At 31.9% G+C, this 20,730-nt stretch overlaps 2 protein-coding genes across 6 annotated transcripts in view; one reads left to right on the top strand and one right to left on the bottom strand.

Moving 5' to 3' along the window:
- The window catches only part of LOC106872182 (deaminated glutathione amidase), a 45,008-nt gene extending 43,464 nt beyond the window's left edge, over nt 1–1,544 (top strand). For all 4 annotated transcript variants that reach the window (XM_014919078.2, XM_014919080.2, XM_014919079.2 and 1 more), the window contains exon 12: nt 1,099–1,544. The gene's annotated coding sequence lies outside the window, so the exon portion shown is untranslated. The remainder of the gene's footprint in view (nt 1–1,098) is intronic.
- The window catches only part of LOC106872181 (membrane-associated guanylate kinase, WW and PDZ domain-containing protein 1), a 709,375-nt gene continuing 689,220 nt past the window's right edge, over nt 576–20,730 (bottom strand). For both annotated transcript variants that reach the window (XM_052966880.1, XM_052966879.1), the window contains exons 26-28: nt 11,037–11,198; nt 7,774–7,912; nt 576–6,922 (exon numbers count right to left, since the gene is read on the bottom strand). In XM_052966880.1, the coding sequence (XP_052822840.1) occupies nt 6,759–6,922; nt 7,774–7,912; nt 11,037–11,198 (465 nt within the window). In that variant the 3' untranslated portion in view covers nt 576–6,758. The remainder of the gene's footprint in view (nt 6,923–7,773; nt 7,913–11,036; nt 11,199–20,730) is intronic.

Genomic DNA, 20,730 nt, shown 5'->3' with positions numbered 1-20,730 from the left:
TACAAGATTGTGTAAAGAGCATTATGTGGCAGAATAACATTTCTGGGATCATATTTCTTACAAGAAACTGTTTTGTTTCGAGTCAGCTTTCTCAATAATCAAATTATGAGAAACGTTTAGTGGAAGAACTCTAAATTAATGTGTCCTTAAAAAAGAAACTATAATGTAACATTTACTTTCTGAATTTTAGTGTAATCAATCAATAAGTAAGTTTCTGATTGAAATTTTAACTAAAAGCTCTGTGTACTTTAGCCATATATTAAATATTTGGTGCTTTCAATTCCATATTGTCTCTACTTCAAGCAGATTATTCTTTTGTTATACCATTTAAAGACCTTTTACATGAAAGTGAGTCTTTTACCATTGTGTAAAGGTTTCTACATTTTACTTACACAATGATCCAAAACTATTACTTTTAGTGTAGAAATACAATAGTTTATACTTTATTGGATCTATCAATACTGAAATGGCTGCTAATTTGACAATATTTTTTATCTTGGTTTTGATAGTTTTCTAAATATAAAAAGAAAAAGGTGTTTTTAAATTCTCTAAGTCAAACAAGAAAACAAAATCAATAAGTGTTGATTTCTGAATTTATTATAGTTTTCTTTCCTGTTGTATTATGAGAATATTGTCTCTGAATTTGCATATAAAAAGCTGAGGATCGGAAACAAGAGAACAAAAACAAAAGAGAAAAAAAGAACATGTTTATTGATGTAGGGAACTTATGGAATAGCAAATCTCAAGAGATCAGCTGCTTAAATCATCTTAAGATTAAAAAAAAAAAAGATGAATTTAAATAACTTTTGCCATAAGTTTAAAATTAATGATAAATAAACAATGTTTATATACAAAGGCCTGCAAAATCAACAGAAGCATTATTGAAGATTTAGAAAATAAATTGAAAAATTCTTTAACTTCTTGAATAGTGGTTTAAATGGGAAAAACTATATTTAAAATCTCTTCCCTTTCCAGGTTGCATGTACATAATGAACCTGTTATCAGTTTTTCATTTTTTGCTTCGCTAACCCATCTAACATGTCTCATTTAGTTCCTATTGCTATAAAACACTGACACAAATAAAACTCTTCCTTTCAGATTCGGTGAATTAATGGCATTTGTATCACATGAAATAAATGGTATTTAAAGAATGAGTTTATTTTTCATAGAGGAGAATTAGTGATGTCATATAGCCAGCAGCCAAAAATGTCTGACCATATGATTACAACCAGACTGTTTTAAATATCTTGCGACATGCATAGCTATTAAATGTATGGCCATTTTGTAATAAATATTTATCTGTCGATGTAAAAAAAGGAGCTGTATATTTACATCAAGACAAACATTTCCTGTCTTGTGAGGATTCCAACCAGTTCAAAGTAGACTTGCCAACCTTCAAGTAATTCCCACAAATTTATTAAGAGTTTGCTTTTTTTTTTCTTTTTAAATGCTTAATAATAAACACAGTACATGATGAAAACGATGATGATGATAATGATGATAATAATATGGAAAACTCATTAATAAATTAAAATTCCCTTTTATTGTTTTTCCTTCATAACACCAGATATGACGACATTATTTAAAAAGAAAAAATGTTCACTTTCAGGGGTGTTTTTTTTTTTTAATTTTTTAATTTTTTTATTTTGCCTAAATTTGTCTGAAATCATTTTTGTTTGCGCCTGCACAAATATAGGTTTCAGATAAAAATCAAAAGTTTTTATTTATTTAATTTTTTTTCCATTTCAATTTCATAAAGTAAATTGCAATACATTGATTTTGTTTGAATTTGTGGGCCATAGTCTGTTGCTTTAGAGGGACTTCATCAGAATATGTGTGTACAGGTATGTGTAATCTCAGCAAAATAACAAGGAAAAATGCAACATGCTACTGAATTAGAGAAATGAAAGGAATAAAGCACATGGAAAGGAAAACCGTACATATTACTACAATTGGTTAAGTTTGTACTAAGATAAGCAATAAATAAATTGTACACTTGAAGCTATCCATAGCTATTAAATATTTGAATGTCTGAAACTGGTTATAAATGCTTAGTTGAGAGAAAATTATGTGTGTCCTGTATAAATGAAATTAATTCCAAATTCAAAAAGAAAAAAAAATGGATTCTTTCAAAGTGGAATAGAACTATGGTATTCAGAGAGCATTTATGAGCCATCATATTGGCACACTTTCTGTTTAGCACCCATTTTCCAGGTTTACATGAGTAAAATTGAGAAGGACCAAAAACCAAGGCATATTTACTAGAAACAAATAAACCGTTAAGCAAATAAATTTACAATATTCCTTAAGAATATGAATAAACCCATATAACATTTTGATTTAACCCTTAGGAAATTTTTACTATACATATTTGTATAGTAAAGTTATAAATTTATTGCAACATGTATTTTGGCAGAACAATGCTCTTTAATTCTATCCTGTAAATTTGGAATATTAAATTAGCAAAGTAGACCTAATACAGAACAAAACAAGGTTATTCAAAATCATTTAGAGAGAAAAGATGTTTTTAATTAAAAAAAAAAAAAATACTAGAAGACATGAATTACATTTTAAAGTCTTCTTTGAACTATATTGACAGAAAATACACAAATTACTTTTTAAAACAAAAGCTCCAATTAAAAAATGAATGTCTACCCTTAGCCATTATTGGCAACCTAAAAAACTCTTATTTTCAGTAGTACACTTGTAATGCTACAGTTTACAAACTAAAGCTAATTCTAGAATCATATATTCTCGATTGTCAGCAGAAAACATGTTAGCATTTTTGCCAAGGTTTTCCTTTCGCAAAAAAAAAAATGTAGATTAATTGTACAATTTATATCTGATTTTAACAAAATGGTAAACAAGAAAAATTCTAAGACTTCAAATAGGAAAACATATCGATTGATGAAACACAATCTGAAGCTACAGCATGAAAAACCAATGAAAACATTCAAACAGGAAAAGGGTTCTAATTTAGGGTTTTCCTTTTGACAAGTTTATTGGTATTGAATTTAAAGAGAGGATATCTTTTTGTTGAAATTTTTTAAAGAACAATTTGTATTTCTTTTTGACAATATAAAAAAATCTGTAGCTATGAAAGTGTCACAACACAGTGACAACACAGAAAAAAAAAAGAAAGAAGAAACAAATACAATTTAAATTATCATTCATACCCCTACAATTTCATTCTAGTTATTAAATAAACAAGAAAAAAAAATGTTTGCACAAGCCATTTAAAGCAAGAAGCATTTTCTGAATATGTCCATGCAATATCTATACAGGATTTATGAAATCTTTTATTTTCACACACACACACACACATACTTATTTTTAAAAATTCCTATTGTATATACACATACATTAAATATGCTGTGCACTATATCCGGTCATTTCTTCTACCTGTAATTCTGGTAGCTTCTTTATCTTTCCAACGATTTGATTATTTTGTTTATCAAACCTATTTTCAATTTGAGGCTTACGTCAAACATCTGATGGAGATGAATTAAACATAAAAAGGAAAGCATCTACAAAATATTGAACACACAACTTATAATTAACTATACATTTTTCTCGCACACACACACACACACATATATATATATATATATAGTTTTATATGCATGCATACACACACTATATATATATATAGTTACACACATTTGAAATGAGCCATTAAAAACATGATTGTTTAAAGTACTGGAACGATGGGACTCATATGTTTTATAGTGTTGCAAATTAAATTATTTTCACTTTTCTTTTAAATCTTAACTCTGAATGCAGGTACTTTCCTCATGGCTAAGATTGCATTTGGAATCAAATATTTTTAAGAGAAAGATTACATAGAACTCATGAAAATTATTATTATTATTATTATTATTATTATAGATTGAGATGAATAATATAAGAAGTCATATATGATCTATAATGTTTGAAATAGTGAAATAAACTTTTATAATTATTTAATAAAAAGGAGGAGAAAAGATGAAATATTTTTTAAGACTAAAATGTCATACTATAAAGAGATTATTATGATGTAGGAAAAAGGTGCGTCCCTTTCTTTTGTTCCTTGATGCTTTTGAAGGCTCTTTGTAATTTAATATGATCAGAAGTGGACAAAAATCAAATTAAAAGACAGCATACATATTTGGGAAAATAAGGAATTAAAATATGACAAAAAAAAAAACCTTTTTAAATATATATGTTCAATAATTTTAGAGTTCTGTGAAAGGGGAAAATATGGCTGATTTGTGTTGAATAAAGTTTAGGTCTACTATCAAGTTTTGAAATAATTCAGTTTGAAGGAAAAAAAAAAATGTTTCAACTTAAAGCAGTTTTGTCTACAGAGCTAATGCTACAGTGCTACTGTTCTGGTACTACTACATCTTGTAGGTTAAGTTTGTACTATTGTCATATTGAATAATAGGAACCATCCAGTCAAACAGACTCACTGCTATCCCTTCGTACCACTTGTCCAGTGATTTTGATGTAAATGTTATCAATGATATTTTAATAACAGCAGAATTTTTGAATAAGATTTAAAGAAAGAAACAAAGTGGATTATTAAACATTACTTCAATTGTTTTGAAATTTAAGGTGCACAGCACCCAGTTTTAAATACTGCTGATATTGAGCTCAAACAGTAGGCGTTCTTTTTGTTTTATATACTGATATGTTAAATTCTAGCCAAGATGTTGAAGAAAGTCTCTGACAACATAATGCTAAATATCAGCATATTGGCTTGAATTGTAGCTGAACATTATCATCACAATGCTGGTTCAAATTACAGCAGTAATGTTTTCTTAAATAACTGGTATTATGTTAAAAATAACAAGGAGAAAACCCTTCGATTTTAGTATTAAAACAGTTTGAGATTCAATGTAAGGCTGTGTAGTTTTTTGTGTTTTTTTTAGTTGTTTTTTTTTTTTGTATATTTTCACCACCAGACATAGTAATTTTGTTTTCAAACTTACTTCTAATGGGGTAAAATTAGTCAACATTTAGAATTTACAACCAGTATGCAAGTAAGAAAGCTAATAAAGGTCAGGTGAATTAAAAGTGAGCTGATACTTGGATTGTTCAATTATATAGAATAATTGCAGTCTTATAAGTCGACTGGTTTAAATTGTCAGTGCACAGGTATTATTAAATGAAAATATAGATTCATGTTTACATTTGGAAAAAAAAAATCATCAGCAATTTTAATTAAATACACACATTGTCTGTATATATCTACCTATCTATTTATATATATATATATATATATATATATATATTGGGAGTACTTACAGCTGTTTTTTTCTTCTTTTTACACAGACGTACGTATAGACTCACGTATACACACATCCACACATCAAATGTGTATAAAAAAATTTTCCAGTCACAAGTTTTAAGAATGAGTTATATTTCAAAAATAGGACTAATCAAAACCAACTAAGTTGAAATGGAGAGTATTGAAGCCATTAAAAAAAAAAATTATTACTTATTTAATTAGGAAATTTATATTTCCTTCATGACTGCATGTGCGTATATACAGTTTGGTATCTGAGGATTATTTTCTATGTCCACTTCCGGTAGATTCTATGTCCACTTCCGGTAGATTCTAAAACACATCATCAATAAACTATTATGTCCATGTGTAATGTTGGTTTGAACCAGTTGGACAAAATGGCAGTTTATACAGTTAAATACAAGATCTACTCCAGAAATGGTATATACATTCATACAAAACCACCATATCTGCTCATGTTTGTTTGTTTCATCATGTTCTTTCTTGTACATGGTGAAACAATATTGATTTCATAATAATATTAATTGTATCTGATTTAGGCACAAGGCCCACAATTTTGAGAGAGAGAAGAGTTCGGTCGATACCAACGACCCCAGTACTTGACTGGTACTTTATTTTATCAACCCTGGAAGGATGAAAGGCAAAGTTAACCTCAGCAGAATTTGAACTCAGAACACAAAGAGCTCAAACAAATACTATAAAGCATTTTGTCTGATGCTCTAATGATTCTGTCAATCCCTAATAATAATAATATTCATAATAATTGTTTCTAATTTAGGCACATGGCCAAGGTTAATAATAATAGTAATATGGGCACGAAGCCTCAGATTAATAAAGAAAGGGAAGTGTACAGTTGTGATGTTCATGCTTTCTCAAGGGCATTGGTGATGTAAGTGAAATAGTTCCTGCTGGTAACTGAAATCTTGTCATTGACTTTAACTCGCAGGGAACTTACTGTTACACCTTGATAGCCATCAAAAGGTACAACAACGACAATAATAATAATAAATGCAATAAAAATTTTGTTTTTAAATTGTTATGTAAAATAGTAAAAAAAAATTGTTTAAAAGAAAAAAAAATATAAACAAAATATCCCCAGAGCCTTTTGTTTTCAAGGAAAATTTTGATATAAAATTGTGTGTTTAATGTCTTACAACAATATGTAAGATTCATTGTTAGAGCTCTGTCTGTAAATTTTTTTTGTTTTTTGTGTAAGTGGTAAGACTTCTTGATTATATATAATCATATTTTTATCATCTATTTCTGCATTCAACTCCTTTGCTTTTTGTACAATACAGAAATATTTTATCACAACAAGGTTAAGGGACTTTTGTCCTGTCTCCCAGTTTCATCTGACAGCTGCTGGCAGCTCTCGTAAATATGTCGCCTCGACCGGTCACAGCCCTTTTCTAAATACTCGGCTGCAGCAGTGATGAGTTCATGACAAGAGTAAAGATGGTGGATCTCTTCAATAGTTTGGATAATTACGGGAATAAGTGCTGTACTCTGGAAAGTAGTCAGATGGACGTTCTGGGTTCTTGCGTCTTCCCATATGAGGGGAGCTGTGGCCAATGGGCCCATTAGCCATACTGAGAGTGCCTGGTGTCCTGCTTGTTGGGGAGGGTAAGCCATCTGGAATAGAGGAAAACATATTTTATGAAATTATATATCAACTGATAAAGACACGTGTCTAGGCAGGCTTTTATAACATGATAAATCTCCAAGCAATCTACAGTCTCAGAGCACATGGCTCACAACCTGAGGATTGGTGACACAGGATATTATAAAAACCTGCCTAGACATATGTCTTCACAGCAAGAACCTAGTAGTAGCTTATAAAAGCGATGCCTTACATTGGAATAATTACAGAAGTATCAAATTGTTGGATCAGGTGATGAAAGTTATGGAGAGGGTCATAGCCCAACTAATTAGGGAGAGAATTTAGATGAAATGCAGTTTGGTTTTGTGTCAGAGAGAAGCACCACTGATGCTATATTTCTGGTAAGGCAGCTGCAAGAGAAATACATAGCCGAAGACAAACCTCTGTACTTGGCATTTGTTGACTTGAAGAAAGCCTTTGACAAGGTCTCTTGATCCTTTATCTATCAGTAAGTGAGGATTGGCAACAAGTACAGTGAAGAGTTCATGGTAGAAGTAGGAGTTCATCAAGTATCAGTCCTCAGACCCCTCTTGTTCAAGCCAAGTAAGACAGCAGTCATGGCAGATACAAACTACAAACTACTTCTTTTCAATGTGTCTACCTCTTTTCCCACCTATGTTCCCCTGATCAAACTTTGTTAAACCCTTCTTTTCTAGAGCTGCAGCCTTCTGAAATTCTGTTTTTGCAGTGAAGGACTTGAAAATATTAAACATTATTGTATACACCTTTATAACATTTCAAATGGAAAGTTTTTTTTTTTTTCCTAATCAAAATTTGTCAAGAGTTAATCAGCATGTTAATTATAATAGTAAAAGTGGCTTACCAAAACTAGGCGGTGGTTTACCAGTCCTCTTAACTAACATCTGTACAGAATTGCCTCCATTTTGAATGATATCAATAGCTTCTTGGTGTGTAATATTATTGGTATTATATCCATTGATCTCCAATATCTGATCACCAACCTGAAACAATAATACAATAACAATAATTTAAAACTTGTTTCAATAACACTTTCTAATGTTAGCAAAAGGCTGTATTTCTGAAGAAGGATTGCAGTTGATTAAATTGACTCAGTACCTAGCTGGCACTTTATTGTCCCTGGAAGAGTGAAAGGCAATGTCAGCACTGGTAAAATTTAAACCTGAGGGAGTTGGAGTGACAATACAGAAAATCATGGTTCTAAATTTCATCAAAATGACTTAGCAACTGCCTTGACAAATTACAAGGATTTGCTAAAACAAAATAACAAAGGCATTAAGATATTTACTAATAGAGCAAGCAAGAATAGTGAAGTATTTATTGATAAAACAACAAAGAGAAGAAATCTAAGACAACACACAAAAGAAATAAAGAAAAAAAATCTACCCTCAAGTGGGACATCTCTCAATCCAAGAACGAGAGAAGGTACTTTCCTTCCAACGTTTTTCCACAAAACATCTATATTCTTTAAAAAATTCCATGCATTTGAAAAATAGACTTCTTCACAAACCCATGTTTTACTCATTTTCCACATCACAAACATAGATATACTGTATTTACTTGTGTGTAAGGGACATCCTTAGTTTACTGTTAAGGCTTCTTACAAACTTTTGCCCCTTCATAATTTTCATCTTTATCCTATGTATAAGTTGCATCCCAGTTTTCTTAGTTAAAATCAAGAACAAAACTGTGACTTATACACAAGTAAATACACTATGCATGCACACACACACACACCGCAGGTTAGGTTGTTACCATACATAAAACATATGGTGAGGTTGTAGGAAACATAGCAATATCCATGATTAATCGTGAATATTTTTCTATGCTTGTATAGATTGGACACACCATCTCATTATTTATTGTGGTCACTCAACATATCCTTTGTGAGGTTCAACATTCTGAGATCAGCTTTCACCATTTCTTGTCATGTTATCTTCTCCCACACATTCCTTTTATGTGGCTCTCATGGTAGTTGTCATCTTCCAAGTGCAGTATTTCCTGTTGCAGACTGATTTTGTCTTGGCTCATTTGTGCTCCACAATTCATACATGTTATTAATACATATCCAGTGAAGCTTTCTCATTTCATCTCTTTCCATCCTTGGCATTTAATGTCCATTTTTTGCTATCATATAACAGCATACTTCCCACACAAGCATCATACATGCTACAAATCTGCTCATACTCAAAGAGAGAATCCTTTTGTTGCCACACTCAATTTTACTGTTTCCTATTCTTTCAGAGCATTGATCTCTACTGTAGAGTAAGATAAGAGAAACTGCTGACAACTTCTACGGAACCTTCTGAGCATTTGAAAGAATTTATTTCATCAGTGTTTTTCCTGTAAACTACTCCCTTCACATTTGTCACATATGAAGTCTTCCTTTTTCCCCAGCCTACTCTGATCCCACTACACTTCTTGTGTATCCATAGTTTAGGCTGGGTACACCATATGGAATCACTTCCTACTTCTTCTCTGCATACTGAACATGGCCATTTCTGAGATGACTTTGCTTTCTTTCTTGAAAACGAAAACTTTTTGTTAGATTTACTTGGAAATCTCTCCATTCTAGGGTTTGCTCCCATATTTGGAATTTCTCTAAATCTTTGATTCATGTATGAGAAATATGTTATTAGTAAACAGGAGTTCCGATGGTCATTTGATTTTAAACTCCTCTGTTAATGCTTAAAGAACTATAATAACTAGAAGTAGGCAGAGAACTGAGCTCTGCAGGCTAAATTCCTCTTTTCTCATTCTCTCTCCTCTAACAGCTTCTACACAGGGAGAAATCATTTTAACCAAGATATTTACATAATGACAATTTGCTATGGCATATAAGAACATGCTAGGTAAACGAAATAATTTCATTCTTTCTAGTGAAAGTATACTGACGAAATGGTGACAGCTAAAATACAAAGTACAGTTACTTAAATCAAAACACTATGAAAACGAAGCCTATACAGATACAGATGTGTCAACGTAGTAGCAAGGTTGGTAGTAAAAATGTATAGTTTGAAAATTAGATAAACATCTCATCTATGAAAGTAAAGAAAATTGGAAATAAGGATGCTCTATTTTTTATAGGAAGTAACATTTTCCTTAATAAGATTCACTGATACTAAATATAAAACTATGAAATAAACTATTTTAAAATAATCCTTTCTAATTACTGAATAGTCAGATTTAAACCAGTGTTAGTGAAGTTATTTCCAATGAAAATGTTTCATAGAAAAACATGCTAGAAATAGTAGCCCATATCTTTAACTTTTATTAGTTCACTAACTAAGAATGGAACTTCATTCTGTACATACATTATCAACAAGCAACAATAAATATTTACAATGTCGTTCGAAGTCCAATGTATTCAGAAGGTATATTAGGACCATTAAAAACAATGAAATATATTAGAAAATTCTTACTATACATTTCATGTAAAGCTGTTGGCCATTGCACTAACTATCAAGTGGTACTTTCTAGTCATGTAGTGCGAATGTGATGAGCAACAGTTTATTTACTGCAAGTGGTAATTTTATTTAATTTTCTTTTGTATCTAAATTTCCATGACTTAATTTCCCTAGTCACCAAAATTGGCTCAAATAAGCTCTTATTTTTAACATGTTTGAATGGTTAATTAGAACATAAATTTAAACCAATTAATCAGCACACTTCTATCACTGCATTCAAGTACATTGATGACCAAAATATATTTACAAAAAGGCATGAAATCTACTGTAGTCATTTTGCCTGTTTTAAAGTCTAAAGTCCTGTAACTGCATTTCCGTTGCTAGTCAGAATGGTATGGGTGTGTGGGTTGTGAAAGTAATGACTTGCTCATTAATAACAGGTATGGTAGACAATATTACTAAAGCGCAGAAGAAAACCTCATCATGAAAGTAATTTTCAAGTATTCTAATTTCTTTAAATAAGAAGAAAATAAAAATTCTGAAGTGTAATTATTTCTAACAAAGAATTAAATGATAAGCAAAAACGTAAGTTAGAATTAACGGAAGATAATATTTTTCAGTATATTCATAATCGGATTAGAAATAATAATAAAAGAAATTAATTTGTTTAGATATCGGAAAGTAAGTATTTTGATCTAACCCTGAGATTGCTGTCTAAATCAGCAGTTCCTCCATCAGCAATTCGGAGGACGTATAAAGGCATGTTATTAAACTCCCGGCCACCACGTATTGAGAAGCCAAAACCACGAGTTCCTCGGTGCAGCTCCACTGAGTAGATTTCTTCTTCATTTTCCTGGGATGACTGCAAGTGACAAGAGATAAAGTGTAAAACAGCAAATTGGCTGAAACACTCCTGTTGAAAAACCAGATTATTAATGATAAACCAGTCAGGAAGGAATCAAGGGATGATGTGATCCTAACAATGAAATGATGAATTCCTATTTCTTTCATTGTACAATCTGACTAATGATCAACTAAGTTCTTTTAGACTGGTACTTTTAGCACATTGTCTGATGAATATGTGAAAACTTTGTTAATAATGTCACAGATCTGTTGAATTGTGTTAGGCATGATAATGAACATGTCATATATCCTGCTGTTTACAGAATTTGTGTGGTATTATTCTAACTTCATGTTTTTCAAATTTAAGAATTCCTGGAGTTCATTTTTCCTCATGTCAGTATTATTGACCACAGGGGTCTACATCCACATCTAGCTTTAAAGTGTAAAGCAAAACTGAGAAGATTTAATAAAAATTCTCAGCTTGGGAGACACATGTGTCCCAGTACAAGACTGGAACTTTATTGTCACCAGAATAATAATAAATAAAAAGATCTCGGCAGAGTTTGAACTCAGATTGTAAATTGCCAGAACTAAATATTGCATAGCATTTTGTCCAACAATATAACGATTCTGGCAATCCACTACTTTAACGCATAGAACACTGAAACGTTTTTTGGAAAGATTTCATTCAAAGAGAACAACATTGGCAAATAGTAAGAAGTGACGCATCGGTTATTGTTGAAGTTTAAACTTGAAATTTGTGTCATATAAATTTTTACGTTGTAGGATTTTCGAGCGGGATCGTTGCTGGTGCCCCTGGGCTGGCTCTTGTGCGGGTGACACATGAGGTTTCTCGAGCGAGATGAGCGTGGCTGTTGCCAGTACCGCCTGACTGGCCTTCGTGTGGGTGACACGTAAAAGCACCCACTACACTCTCTGAGTGGTTGGCGTTAGAAAGGGCATCCAGCTGTAGAAACTGCCAAATCAGATTGGAGCCTGGTGTAGCCATCTGGTTTCACCAGTCCTCAGTCAAATCGTCCAACCCATGCTAGCATGGAAAGCGGACGTTAAACGATGACGACGACGACGATAAAGTGTCAATGATATAATGATCATCATGATTAAATAGCAACTACATCATGGAAGAACCGTTTAATAAAACATAATGCTGTTAAACGCATTTTAAATTTATGTAATGAGGTATCAAAATTTTCCAATCACAACTGCAGCTTGGTCACTGAGACAATTCCACTGTAGAATGGTAAGTGACCAGGTTATAGTTCCACAACAGAAGGTTTGACACATCATGAAATTATTCTAAAATAAAAGTGAATTTAACAACTTTTTTGCATATTAAATAGCTCATTTGTAATGCAGTTACTTCAGTTTCAACACATGTTCTCCAGATCAAGTCTTCTGCCAGACAAATACAATTCCATTATTAAATAATACAACTGATTTTATTAAATTAATAATTGTGGTGGACTTTATATTGCATGCATGATAAATATGTTGTGAATATGATTGTCTTTACTGAATTATTTTAAAATAAATAAATGAATGAATAAACTGAAAGCAGGAAGTCCAGAGAAAATTTACTATGAAAAAAATTATTGAAAAGAATCTTTTAAATTACTGAATGTTAGAAAAATGATTGTTTTCTGCTTGAATCAAAGTGTCAATCATGGGTAAAAACTAGCATGAAACCCTGGCAATTTATGAGGCACTAAACAGAATATGATAAGAAAAAAAGTGAAATGAAGATGAATTGTCATAAAACAACGAGAAAGTGGCTATCAAAGTTGATCCAAAATGAAAGTAACAGAATTTATAATGAAAATATGGAGAAAGACAAATAAAATAATTATATTTATAGAGCTTGAAATTTAGGCGATAGCTACAGTGCAGCAAAAGTTAAGACAGTTACTGAGGTGCAGTAAGTGGAATAAAAGGAGGAGGAGGAAGAGGAGGTGGTGGAATATGGTAGAGAGGATAAAATATTTACAATAGCAATACAAAGAAATTTAAATTGAAGAAAATGTGAAACGTGCTTTTGTAGGTAGAAAATTAAAATACATGAAAAGTGGATGATGGATTCTCTAATGCAAAAATATTAAAAATATGTAAAAAAAAAAGTATTTATTGAATGCACTGATGTAAAATTAATAATAATAATAATACAATAATAAATAAATTATTAATGAGAAACAAAGTTATTAAAATAATTTTTATTTTAGAAAATGATTAAAAGAAAATAAGTTTGAAAGATAAATTTAAAAGATTTATGACAACAACAACAATAATAATAATAATAAAAATAACGTAAAATACCTTTAAAAAGACAACAATAAAAATAAAATACAAATACGCAATAGTTACGTCTAAACATTTGATACAACTATGAAAATATAGTAAGACAACGCAGTAAAATTTCACGAAACATATTAAGAAAACAGACCAACTAGACAAAGGGTACAAGGGTAGGATGGAAAAAAATTCCTATGTGAAATATTTTGATGATTTTGAGAAGAAGAAATTGAAAGAAAAGAAAATATAAACGTTTTGGATAAATTGTGTTTATAACAAGTTTTGAGAATCACTTTTGTCTTAATTGGTGTGATTTAAAAGTTGTGTATTATAATAGTTTTAGAATTTGGAATTGTGGATTTGGAATTAAGGAAAGATGTACCAAAGTACAAAATCTTTATAGATTTACTGGAAGTTTAAAAACTTTTAAGCTTTTATTTTGTCTTTTCCAATTTTTCCCAAATTTAAATTTACATTTAATGAATTTTTAATCATACAATACAAAATATATTTGTTTTGATTTAACATTTTAAAACAAAGAATTACTTGGATTTGGATTAATAAATAATAACTTTTCTAATGAAGTTTTTGGTAGTTGTAAATTTAGTAATCATAAATAAAAGAATATCAATGTAATAATTAATGAATTCATCTTTGTATTTTACATTCTTGCATAAATAAGAAGTTTCATTGCTTGTCTTTCTCTGTTTTTTTCTTTTTAGTTAATATGAACATTTCACACCATTGGAACAATTCATTTTATAATTAGATACCAATTCTACAACTAACCTTAACGAAGTGCTTTTACCAAGGTTTGCAATGCAGTGGCTGCCATAACATTTGAAACATTGACTGCTCAATCATAAAAACATTTTTGTTTGATTAAATTTACTTTTAATGTTTTGCTGTGACATTTCCCAACCAGAACCCCAAGGTTCCACAAGAGGTTGCTAGGAGTTCTGTGATAAATAGACTATTCATATGCAAATTCAAGAAAAGGATTGATAAAGGTATTTTTGTGCACAGGTACAATTAAAAATGTACAGAAAATGGACTCCATCAAATGCTAGTGGAGAAAACTAGAAGTAGTTCATAGCTTCCATTACCTAGGTGATCAAATCAGTAGCAGGGATGGATACTCTGACAGCATAGCTGCTAGAATAAGAATAAGTTGGGCAAAGTTCTAGAGAGCCCCTACCTCTGTTGGTAACAAAGGGCCTCTCCCTCAGAGTGAAAGGCAGATTGTATGATTCCTGTGTGCAAACAACCATGACAGTGAAACATGGGCTGTGACTGCTGAGGAAATGCGTAGGCTTGAAAGAAATGAAGCTAGTATGTTTCGTTGGATGTGTAATGTCAGTGTGCATGCACGACAGAGTGTAAATGTCTTGAGAGAAAAGTTGGGCACAGGAGGCATAAGGTGTGGTGTGCAAGAGAGACGACTGTGTTGGTACGGTCATGTGATATATATGGATGTGGACAGCTGTGTGAAGAAATGCTGATCTCTACCAGTGGAAGAAGGAGTCCCAAGAAGACATAGGATGAGGTGATGAAGCATGATCTTCAAACATTGGGCCTCATGGAGGCAATTTGATTGATAACTGTGTTGCGTAGCTAGCACCTGTGCTGGTGGCACGTAAAAAGCACTTTCTCAGCGCTGGGCCTCACGGAGATAATGACAAATGACTGAGTCCAATTTTCTTACAGTCCACCTTGGATTGGAACTATTCTATTGACCTTGAAAGGGTGACATTGGGAGAGTTGGAGCAAATATTACAAGGCATTCTATTTGACGTGGAGGTGTGTGGCCTAGAGGTTAAGGTGTTGGACTCATGAATTTAAGATTGTGATTTCAATTCCTGGACTGGGTGATGCATTGTGTTCTTGAGCAAATAATTTCATTTCATGTTGCTCCAGACCACACAGCTGACAAAAATGAGAAATCCTGTGATGGACTGGTGTCCCATCCAGGTGGGTAAATACATATAACCACGGAAATCAGAAAACTGGCCCTTATGAGTTTATAGAGCTCGAGAAGGGAATTTTTCTTTTTTATTCTATTTGATGCTCTAATGAGTCTACCAATTCACTGCTAAATATGGTAATTTCAATGTGTATTTTAAGAGTTCTGCAAGGGTAATAAATGTTGGGAAACGCTACTCTATTGTAACCGTTTCATTGATTTATTTGTTACAGTTTCACACATGATCACAGACTGAGTCAACTCTCGCCAAACAAGTGCAAACACTACAAAACAGAAAATAGAAATATTCACAGTAATAAACTTGCAAACATTGATGGAAGATTTTTAGTGAGAGATATTTCAGAAAACAGGAGTTTTGCTTTCTAGTTTAGTATCATATGTAGGAGTACTCTGTCGGTTATGACAACGAGGGTCCCAGCTGATATGATCAATGGAACAGCTTGCTCGAGAAATTGATGTGCAAGTGGCTGAGCACTCCACAGACACGTGTACCCTTAACGTACATGTGGGGAGATTCAGCGTGACAAGGCCAGCCCTTTGAAATACAGGTACAACACATTTTTGCCAGCTGAGTGGACTGGAGCAACATGAAATAAAGTGTCTTGCTCAAGGACACAGCACGTTGCTGGGAATTGAACTCATGACCTTACAATCGTGAGTCGAATGCCCTAACCACTAAGCCACGTGCCTTCACTTAGTGTCATATAACTGACAGGTATACATGAAAAGTTGTTACAACCACTGGCTTGGGAACAAAATTTGTTTAGGGGGTGCAAACCCCCAAATTTTTACAGATAAGGTCATGTTTTTTTTTTATTTATTCATGTTCTTTGAGAAGAAATCTATCTTCAAGCTACTTTTTATAGATCACTTTTTACTCAATGTTTTCTAAACCTGACAAAAGTAAGTAGGGGTACAAATTTTGATTTTGCACCCCACAACAGTTTTACTGGGTGCACTTGCACCCCCTGTTCTCAGGCCCATGGCTATGACTAATTAACTCTTTCGACACCATATTTATTTTTTTGACACAATAAGCTGCCTTTTGTTTCAATTAATTTTGAAAATAATAAAGAATTTAGTAAAATAATATTGATGGAAAATGTTTAACTTAGATCATTTTAAAACAGAAAGTTTGTATCATAGAACCAGAGTAAGTCTTGGCTGATAACAAAGTCTGCTTTGGTATGGTTTCTACAACTGGATGCCTTGCCTAATGCCGACTGCTTTAGATTGCACTGCATAATTTTTTCATGGTCCCAGTGGCAATGAGGTCACCTTGTAACTTTATAATATTAAGTGCCTAAAGTGACTCCCTATAATTGAAGGAGAAGAGAGAGGGTGTAAGGATTCTAGGGGGGGGGGAAGGGAAAGATGAGAGGAACTGATTTAAATATATGTGTGTGTGTGTGTGTGTGTGGTGTGCATGATGTATATGTATATGAATCATATGTAAAATGGATGGCCTTTTGCAGTTTCTGTCTTCCAAATACCAATGAGAAAGGCATTGGTCAACACGTAGTAGAAGACACATATCCAAGATGACATGCAGTGGAATTCAAGCCAGAATTAGATGGCTGTGAAGCAAAACTTCTGAAACCATTTTGAGAACAATTGCTTACTGTCATATTTGAAAACACTGTGTACATATGAAGAAATCATTACTGCTGTAATTCTTCATAATTATTATTATTATTATTATTATTAAAAGGTGGCAAGCTGGCAGAATTATCAGGGCATGGGAAGAAATGCTAATTTAGATCTTGTGCCTAAATTAGAAACTTTTGTTATTGTTATCATCGTCATTATTATTATTATTATTATTATTATTATTATATATTGAGTGACAGAAATAGTAAACCACTAAACTGCTTTTTCGTATTTATTTTCTAAAGATGTTCTGAGATGAAATTTTGTTGGATAGTTCTCAAGAAGAAAATAAAAAAAGTCCTCCTCTAACATTATATTATATAATGTAATGAACTACTGAGTATGGTTACACCGAAGCAGCTGAGAAATGTGCATATTTAATCTATATTACAAGTTTTCACATTCTCATAGTTCAGGTATGATGTCCACTTCGCAATTTTATTGTTAACTGAAGTTAACAGAAAAGTAACAATAGAATGATTTCTTCAGGAAAATTTTAGCATGAAGAATTGTTGCAGCTAATTAAGCTGACAACAGTTTAATTTAGTTAATTTACTGTACTCTAAAATGTCATTACATATTTGCTGTTTTCAGTCAGTCTAGCTGAGAAACAGCTAATGCTTCCACCAAACAGAGACCAACCAGTTTAAAAACATTTGCACCAGTAATTAATACAACTAAACAATAAAGGATTTTTAGAGTGTTGGATGCAAGAGAAAAGAATTAACTGATGAGTTATAAACAAAAACTAATTTAGGCCTCCTTTGTTTTTTTCTTTTTTTATAGTTTTTAATTATTATTTTCCTAACACATTTTAAAAAGGCATGAACATTACAACTTTCTACTCTCCTTCCCTGTTTCAATGTGAAATGAAAAAAAAAAAATTTTGAATGAACAAAATGTTATTCTCTAAAAAACCTGCTAATTCTCACCAGGTTGCTAATATGGTAATTATGTATTATTCCTTTACTTCGAATAATTATATTGATTCTTTATTATATAAGCTAGTTTTTTTTTTTCTCAAGCATTGGTTTTCATAAATCTTCCAGCACAAGGGACATTGTTAATTAAATGATACAATAATCATTTTTATTAAATTATTCACTACAATCTGGACTGGCTAATGTAGATCTTGTTTCAATTACTTTAAGTTTCATTTTTATATTTACAGAATATTGAAGATATGTAAAAAAAAAAAAAAAATCCAATTTAATAATTTCTTAATTTTAACAAATATTATTTAGTTCAAATATATTAAAAACACAACAGCCTATATTATTACAAATAGAGAATGAATTATTTCCTTTAAATTTTATTATGCAGCATATATGCACTGAACCATTTTATATTAAATGCAGGGAAATCATATGTAATTATGAGAATGACTTTGTTGCTTATGGTTTGTCCACATTAAAAATTATATTGGTAATTTCTTAAGAATTGATGAATTTAGTTTTTTTTTATTCAAAATCACTTTTGATTTATCAGTGATTCTTAAAATGATTGACATTAAAACAGGAACAAGGAAAGTAAAGGATAGAAAGCAGTTGATGTTTTCCATGCGCAAATTACGCAACGTAAGAACTAATCTGCATGCTGTTGAAGCTGAGTCATAAGTTTTCTTCTTGGACTAAAATCCAGGCGCCTACCTTACACTGGATATCCCTCTCTCTTGTTGGTGAGAAAAGCATGCTAAAATAGAAGTCCAAAGAACGGTTGCTATCTTCTCATGTTCAATTAACAAAATAGAGCAACATTTGAAAACTGAATATTAACAGGTGTGAAGTAAGTTCACCGCAAAAAGGTACCAAATATCAAAATAAATTTATAGAAATAAAATGAGGATTATGACAGCAAAGATAAAGTTTATGACATGAATGATAATGAAGATGAAGACAAAATGATGTAACATTGATGATAATGATAACATTGATGTGATGAGAGACAATCTTATATTTATTTCCATTGGCTCCTGTTTGTAAACTAAGACAAATTCAAATATCAGTCAACAAAATAAATGTATAATATATAACTGAATTATTTTATTCCGGTTATTATTTGGGTCTGAGAGTACTTTTGAATGATTAAGCACCAGTTGAAGCAAAATGCTGACTTTTTCATTAATTGGTATAAAAGTCCCCATTTGTAAATATGCGTATGTGTATACAGCTAATTATACAGCAGACATTGCATACTCCACCACAAACATGTTTTGTGCATTTTAAAGTATGTAGAGCATGTAAACCAACTAACTACATTCTCTCCTTTGCAAGTATGTCTGTACATACACGCATGCATGCATGCACACACACACAGATATACGTTGGTCTGATAAAACAAACAGGAGAAACAGAACTGAATACATGAATATATGCTTCTTTTTATCTTTTTGTTTTAATTGGCAAAAGGTTGCAAAAGTGACTTAAAGACAGAGAGTTTTGTGCATGGCACTTATCAAAGTTTGGTAAGTGCCATACACAAAACAATCAAGCCCTGAGTCACTTTTGTAACTTTCTGTTAATAAAAAATAAAAGGTAAAAACGTACACCAAGCATGCATATATATATATATATATATATATATATATATATATATATGTGTGTGTATATATATAGGGGTTGAACAAAATAATGGAAACACATAGCATCATAACTTTGAAATATCTATAAAACCATCAAAAGCTTGTTTATTTTTGTTTTTTTGATTTATTATTAGTGTTACTTAATATGTTTTACTAAAATTGCTGTTTCTCTTCAGATATCATCAGAAAAAGGCAATTAAAATTCATTAAAATGACAGATCTATCGGACTTTCAAAGAGGTCAAATTGTTGGTGCTCGTATGGCAGGTACTAGCGTAATGAAAACAGCCGAAATTTTTGGTGTATCAAGAAGTACTGTCTCGAAAGTAATGACAGCCTTTGAGAAAGAGGGAAAAAACCTCCTTGTCAAAACAAAACTCCAGAAGAAAACCAAAACTTTCAGATAGGGATCGTTGGACTCTTATGTGAATTGTTAGAAAGGATCACAAAAGTACATCTACCAAAATTACTGTAGAGCTTAATGACCACCCTGAGAACCCAGTTTCCACAAAAACTGTTCAGCAGGATTTCATGGGAGGGCTGCAATCAGAAAACCACTACTTTCAAAAACAAACGTTACAACGCATTTAGAGTGGAGTAAAAACCTACAGAATTGGTCTCTAGGGCAGTGGAAGAATGTTATTTTCTCCAACGAGTCATCCTTTACTTTATTTCCAACCACCGGCTGAGTATACGTGTGGAGACAACCAAATGAAGCATTTGACCCAGACTGCCTTCTTCCAACTGTTAAACATGGAGGAGGATCTGTGATGATCTGGAGGAGCTATATCTTGGAAATCTGCCAGCCCAATGGCAGAACTAATAGTCAAGACTATTTAAGCATTTTACCTGATCAAATTCATCTTATGGTTGCAGAAATGTTTCTGGAGGGAAATGCAATCTTTTGGGATGATAATGCACCAATTCACACAGCTAAAGTTGTTACTGAGTGGCATGAGGAATATTCTAGTGAAGTTGAACATCTTATCTGGCCACTACAATCCCCAGATTTCATTATTATTGAACATTT

This window comes from Octopus bimaculoides, chromosome 4 (genome assembly GCF_001194135.2).
Source record: "Octopus bimaculoides isolate UCB-OBI-ISO-001 chromosome 4, ASM119413v2, whole genome shotgun sequence".
Lineage (NCBI taxonomy): Eukaryota > Metazoa > Mollusca > Cephalopoda > Octopoda > Octopodidae > Octopus > Octopus bimaculoides.
This window is presented reverse-complemented; position numbering and strand designations above follow the sequence as displayed.